Source organism: Scaptodrosophila lebanonensis, unplaced genomic scaffold, assembly GCF_003285725.1.
Source record: "Scaptodrosophila lebanonensis strain 11010-0011.00,11010-0021.00 unplaced genomic scaffold, SlebRS2 tig00000001-arrow-pilon, whole genome shotgun sequence".
Lineage (NCBI taxonomy): Eukaryota > Metazoa > Arthropoda > Insecta > Diptera > Drosophilidae > Scaptodrosophila > Scaptodrosophila lebanonensis.
Genome location: NW_022060529.1, coordinates 27,610,331 through 27,617,188, shown reverse-complemented (window position 1 = coordinate 27,617,188; position 6,858 = coordinate 27,610,331). Strand labels below are relative to the sequence as shown.

General features: G+C 37.4%; 1 protein-coding gene across 1 annotated transcript; it reads right to left on the bottom strand.

The window, feature by feature from the left end:
- Nucleotides 1-5,181: 5,181 nt before the first annotated feature.
- Nucleotides 5,182-6,858, bottom strand: LOC115634202. Its single transcript, XM_030531789.1, has 4 exons — nucleotides 6,289-6,858; nucleotides 6,079-6,230; nucleotides 5,408-5,555; nucleotides 5,182-5,351 (listed from the first exon to the last, which is right to left on the bottom strand). The coding sequence occupies exons 1-4, from the start codon at nucleotides 6,449-6,451 to the stop codon at nucleotides 5,272-5,274; spliced, it is 543 nt and encodes a 180-aa protein (XP_030387649.1). The 5' UTR covers nucleotides 6,452-6,858; the 3' UTR covers nucleotides 5,182-5,271.

The following is a 6,858-nucleotide window of genomic DNA, read 5'->3' as shown; positions in this document are numbered from 1 at the left end:
TCATAAGCGTTCAAAATACAACCGAACCGCGCGCCACGAACGCCAAAATCTCACTGAGCTGCGCCTCGTAGCTTCTGCGTAGACAAAGACGCTGCTCAGAGACTGCGCCAACGGCTGCGCAGGTGGCGTTGGAGTTACCAGCGAGGCGTCGCGGTCGCAGCTTGCTTGACCTAAGGTAAGTGAAATTTGCCCAATTCGACTATCTTGCGTGTGTCTGTGGGCGTGAATGTGCCTGCGGGCTATTATCGCCAAAGCTAGAAGCCAACAAATGCTAATGTCGCGCATAAGACGTGCCTTTCGGTCCGGCAGCGGATGGGGGAAACAAAGGTATTTTTGTACTAAATACACGTATTTGTAAGTGTTGGATAATATAAGCAAACAAGCACGCTTTACTTCGCGACTATCACTTGGTTTATTTTGAGTCACTGGCAAAAGTTTATGCTACTAGTCGAGAGTACGTACATGGTTTCAATATAACAAGAGTAAATTCTAATGTCGGGTGCCCCTACTATGAAATACTCTGTACCTCTGTATGTCAATGCATAGAGTTGAGCCAAACCAGCAACAACAACAACAACAGCTGAAGGCAGAACAAGACAACTCAGCCAATTCCAGATATCAATTTGTGGCGCAAGAAAAATGCTTACGATTATATATTTATGTATTTATTATACACGGGTGTTTCCCAATTTAAATTGTGATAGTTTTCAGAACATTTCTGTTGGAGTTAACCAGTAGCTAATTACTTTATTGGGTAACGAAAGATAGTGAATAGAGTATATAGGTAAATATGTATATTTGCACCTACATATCTATGGACTATGTTTTTTGTTTTTATGTATTTATGTGTATGCATGATTGCGATATTTAGTGTAAGAGAATTTTAATCTGGCTTCGATATTCATTGAATAGAAGTTGAATTAGACAGCGACTTTTGGTCAACTAGAAAAAACACACTGACTTTCAAGAAGACTCTCGATAGTGACTTTGATTTTTCTTGTTTTTATACTCTTGGAGATCTTTGCAATCATGCAGACAGGCGGAGGGCGGACATGACTATATCGACTCGTCTTGTCATACTAAACAAGAATATACTTGTATGCATGTATGTACTATATATGCTTTGTGGAGTCTGCCACGCATCCTTCGAAAGTTACATACATTCGCAATGAACTAGTATACCTTCTTACCCTTTGGGTACAGGAATTTTTCGCAGACAGGTGGTTTTTATAACCTGTACCCTATATTGTAAGTATATAAGTTTCCGAATTAGAGATTATGAGAGATTATACTCGTACATGTATTAAACAAGTAGAGATGCTAAAGTCGGGTGTCCCGACTTTGAAATATTCTCTACATATGTGTAGAATAATTATGCGTGTATGTGTGTGTTCAAATTTTGATTAAATAATGCGCGATGCATTTAAAAAATAACTTATGCATATGATCAATGAAAAAACTTCAACAAATCCAACTCAGATCCATTTTAAGGCGAAATAATGCGTCATAATAATGAACGTGTGGTCGACTTTATATGGCAAAATTTTAGGCCTACGCCCTTGAACTAAGCACTGGTGTTTAATTACAACTACAGTATACTTTACTCAAATAGTTGTTCATCGTCTTTCCAATAGTTTCTAACCCTGCGTCAGAATACGTCAGAAACGGTACCAAAGTCGTTTTTTTTGCACCAAAGGGTAAAAAAAATTATTGCATGTTAGAAGAATAATGTAAATACAATTATTGATAATTTTCGAGTCGGTGTCTTTGCCATATACCAACTTCCTTAAAAATCGGTCTATTATAATGAAACTTTGCATACGGACTCAGAATCACTAACTGGAGATATTTGACAAATTTGAGATCGAAGTTCTTTGAATTACGGGAGTTATCGAAAGTCAGTGAAAATCAGAATTAAATTTTCATTTCAACACTCTTAAAAAACCAAAATGTCTATGAAATTGAACTATTTTTTCTTTACGGTATTGAATGATATTTCGCCATATTGGGTTATTCTCTCCAATCATAATCAGTGATTATAAGAGGGACCTTTTAACTAGTTTTTAAAAAGGAGGTTCTTAATTTGTCTGCATTTTTTTTTATTATTATTAATTTATACTATATACGAGTATAGCTTAAAACCCACACAGAGCTCTGCAGAAAGTAATGGCCCCTTGGCTGCTACGCTTAAGATAACGTATTATAACAAAAATAGACATTTTTAATGATGATTAAGTAGTCCGTGTCAGTAGTATAATAAGCTTGTCTCCAAGCTGTGTTGATTAAAGTATTTCAATTTAAAAAATCGCAGCTGTTCCAAAAAAATAATAATAAAAATTGTAGAACTGCACATGATTGCGTCCACACAAACAAATTATTGTAAGTATAATTTTCATTTTGTACCACAGCAAAAATTAAATGCTTTGCCTTTTAAAATGTAATTAATTTTTAATAACATGCGCATTCGATTATGTTGAAAGGGTTAATCTGATGTCGTGTGTTTGGATGGCTGAGGTTTTTTTTTAATGTTTGCCGTTAGTTTAATTTATTTTAATATTGGTTTTGATAAGGGGCTTAGTGGAATTGCCATATAGTGAGCATATGTATTTAAATACACTTCATTAAAAAGCAATTGACCATTGAACTATCGTGTTGTTTAAAAAATTAATAAAGCTTTTCATTTCTGTAGAGTGTTATACTTGAGTTCTTCTACACGTATCTACAAATAGAGATAACCTCTGGAATAAATTTAAATTTAAATGTATTCATTGAAAATAGTTTTTATTAAATGTAAAAATTACACCACTAATTCAAAATGCGTGGAAGGAAAGTAATAATAATAATATAAAGCTGGGTCGGAGTGATTCAAAAATATAAAAATATCCAAAGGCTTTTTAGTGATTAAATAAATTGTGCAAATAAACTCTTGCTTACTGCACAACTAATTTTGTTATTTTATTTTTATATACGTGTATAAGATAAACTGCAAATTTATGGCCAAAGCTAAGAGCAGTTGACAAAAAGTAAAAGCCACTTACAAATTTCCCCAGACATTTCTCAAGCGTTAGCACGGCATAAATCTTGTGTAAACAAATCGCAATGACAGTTGTTTTGCCATCACCGACTTCTCGCTATACAGGGAAGGCTCACACAATAATGTGACGCTCTCACGCAATTCTTCGTTCGGGGTGTATGCGACGCAGGGCATTACATTTTATAGCATTTTCCTCTAAGACATTAAAAACAAAAGCTAACGGTCGGAGAAGTAAGTGTTGCGTTGGTCAGCAGATATGCTCTTAGGTACTTAGGACGAGTTGCGCATACGCCATGTGTCAGCGACATAATTTGCCAGCCTTGCTGCTTAGGTAGGTTCGCCTTGTTGTTGTCGGCTCTGGTTTGACTTTTACACCTTTTGATTTATGCACTAAAACATCATGAAAAATTGATGCTTTAAATTACGTGCGTCTGAACTTGTTAGTGTCTGCCAAATGTTTTTGCCGCCGGTATGCCAAGAATGTGTCTCCGGGGTGTATTAAAAGTAAAGTGTGACCACAAACGTGAGATTTGCACGTGCTGGCCATTTGTATGAATCCTAAATGTATTTAATTTTTTCATTCAGCTGCATAGGTCATTTGCTTAATTGAATTTTGACACAGATGTGCAAACCACCATGGGAATACATATATTTCAATTAAATTGAATTAAATCTTCGAAATTATTTGCCAGCACTCGGATGGTTGGATTATCTAACTTGGTTACATGTAAATTTTTCGCCCAGGAGCCAAGACATTTGCCAAATGACTTTGCCTAGGCTTGATAGATACCAATATCGTTTTTGGCATGCAATTTGCAAGTGCTTTTTGACTCAGAGGACACACCACAAACAACATTTCACCTCAGCAAATTGTATGGCATTTTCATTTGCACCAGCTGGAAGTAATGCTTTTAACATGGCTCATATACAGGCGTAGAGATACAGAGCAACAGCAACACATTATAAATGCAATTCAATTTCATTTTGTTGTCTTATTTCCATCTAAAGCGCGCCATATGCGCTTTAAAGCTTATGTATGTATATACTTGTACATATAAGTAGTACGTACGTACACGCCCAAATACCCAACATCACCCCCACACATTTAAATGTAGCTATGTATATATACATATACGAGTATGTATATATAAATATATTTACTGCAAAAATAACTTGAAGTCCCGATATACTTGTACAGCGCACAAAAGCAAAGGCAGACAACGTTCTTGGCATGCCACAAGTGTGCATGTGACTGTTGACTCCTTATTGTTGCATACTTTTCGGCGCCAGTAGAAAATGTGAAGCCAAGTGCATTTGCATAGCAATGATATTAATCATACGCCTCGTGCAGCTCCAAGCTAATTGAGCTGTTGGATTGCACATCACGTAGTCCATAACAATATTAAGTCGCTTAAGCGCTTTTTAAAGCTGCGTTCGTGTAAAGTATTTTCTATATATTTAGTGCCAAGTGCGTCATGTGAGGGTGCCCCAGGTCACTACACGGTATAAAAATGGTTCTAGCTCACGCGAGCAAAAGTAGGAGCAGCAACAGTAGCAGCACTCAACATGTCTTCACTCGCATGCCAAGCGCACCACATTTCGTGCGTATAAAAATCTGCAATTCATGCAATTTTCATGGAAAATTTGTTACGCAAAAAGGGAAAGCTACAACAAAACAAAAACAATCAAAAAAACATACAAGTAGAATTGGGTAGGTGCACGGCATATTCGCTTGTGTGTATATGCTGGAATGTGTATTGTGTGTCTGGAATGTCAAAATATTTGTATGTTTGGCATTTTAAGCTTTACAATATTTGCTGTAGCCATTTCTAGCACCATAAAAACAAAGGCGGTGCAGTTGGCCCATTGTCTTTCGAAGTGGCTTTAAGTAACAAGCCAAATTAATTTGCTAAGCACGTGTCTTACTTGCTCGTCTTGTGTGTGTGTTTGAGTGTGTGTGTGTGTATGGTCATAAGTAGAAAAGTTCCAGATGTTTGTTATACAGAGTATAGGGTGGCTATGGTTATGTGTAATCAGTGGCACTTGACACAGCCTACAGCTTGTTAATGGCATTTTGTGTTGACATATAGACAAAGACAGACTAATCATCGATACATTTTCACACAAATTCACACAAAAATCTATCGTTTGCTTTTAGCGTGCGTGCGGCGCATATTTTATTAGGTTTGCGCATTCGTTTACTAAATGTTTAATTGAAACGCTCAGAAAAAGATTCATCAGTACCCGACAGCTCGTTCAATCTCCAGCATTTCCAAAATGTAAAAAATCGCCACCAACCAAAAGTAAGGCGTTGGTCCTGCAACAAAAATGGTTAAATCAAATTTTTGTTTAATCAAAAACAACACTTCTTACCATACAGGATAAGCCAGCGTGTGTACAACACCCAAATGGGCACCTTCTTCTGAGTAGGCTCAACCAATAGGAAAATTATGAAGCAAAGAGATAACGATGTGGTGACTACGGACGTCACCAAATATACCAGTATAAAGTGACGTATTTGCTACGGAGTGACCATTTTTTAGTATAAAATAAATTAAATGCATATAAATATTCCTTAAAGCAGGTATTTCCACTTCGATTAATTAAAGGAATCGACTACTAGAGTTGAGCTCACTTGTACCCTCTTCAGAAAAGCTATATCTGTTCCCAAAAACTCACGACACTGTGTTATAACATTTCTTAGAATTAAATGATTGTGATGTAATTTCAAATGATCTAGGCGCTCATTCACACGGACATTTCTACAGTGATTTGTCTTCTCACGTTCATTTAGAATATGTATATGTATAGTACTTTTTCCCTCTGCCTATTTTGGCTTTGTAGTTTAGAATTGTTACCCAAGAGTTTCATAGTGTAGGTCTGATCCCAAAAACATAGGTTCTCAATTGAAATAACTTCAGCAGAGTCAGCCCCAACATCAAATACGATTTCATGATCAATTGTCTAATATATGTGCCTATATGGCTGGCGTAAATTGTATTTTTTATTCTGAAAGGCGTTTTCATTGCATTAGTACAACTTACCCGGCCTGCTCCCACAACCAACAACACTCCGGTTAGTAACTGCAGGCAAAATAGAAAAGTTCGTGGCAGCAGGTAGCTCGGTAAGGGGAAAAGTCCGAGCGTACTCGTCATATTTTGACAGTTAGGACAGTCGCGCCACACAATTATGTTTTCTGTAGGCGGATACAAAGGATTAATATCTGTGGATTGTCGGAGCGTCAATTTGCCTACCGTCTGGGCGAATAAAGGTGGCCAAACGTGTCACTGCCAAGACAATTTCTATGAGTCCAATGTATATGCAGGTGAGCTGCAGCTCGAGACGACAACAACAGCAGCACAGCGGAAACATCTGTAGTTTATTTTTTGAGTTGAGTTGAAATATAATGCACAGCATTGGGGTCAGTTTGTGCTGTGGTTGCTATGACGGCAACACCTGCCAGTGCACGTGGAGTTGCTCATTTGGGTTGACTTCTGATTGGCGAAATGCAGTTGCTGCGCATTACGGGATGTGCTTGGACAATCATCGGCAACTTCTGTTACGGTAGCCGCATTAGGCAAGGTCAGCTTTGTTTTCGGAAGTTCCTGTTGCACGTCGGGCTCATCAACCACATCCATTTTAATGGTCTTGCCTGCCGGTGTTATAACGAGTATTTGCATATTGCTGTTGTTGTTACTTGTATTGTTGGTGGTCGTGTATCAACGGAACTTCTTCTAGCAGGCCAAAAGCGTGATTTGTATGAATTGGTGAGAATGCCAAAAGTATTTTTTAAGTACCTTAATTTTGTACAAGTATCTGTATGC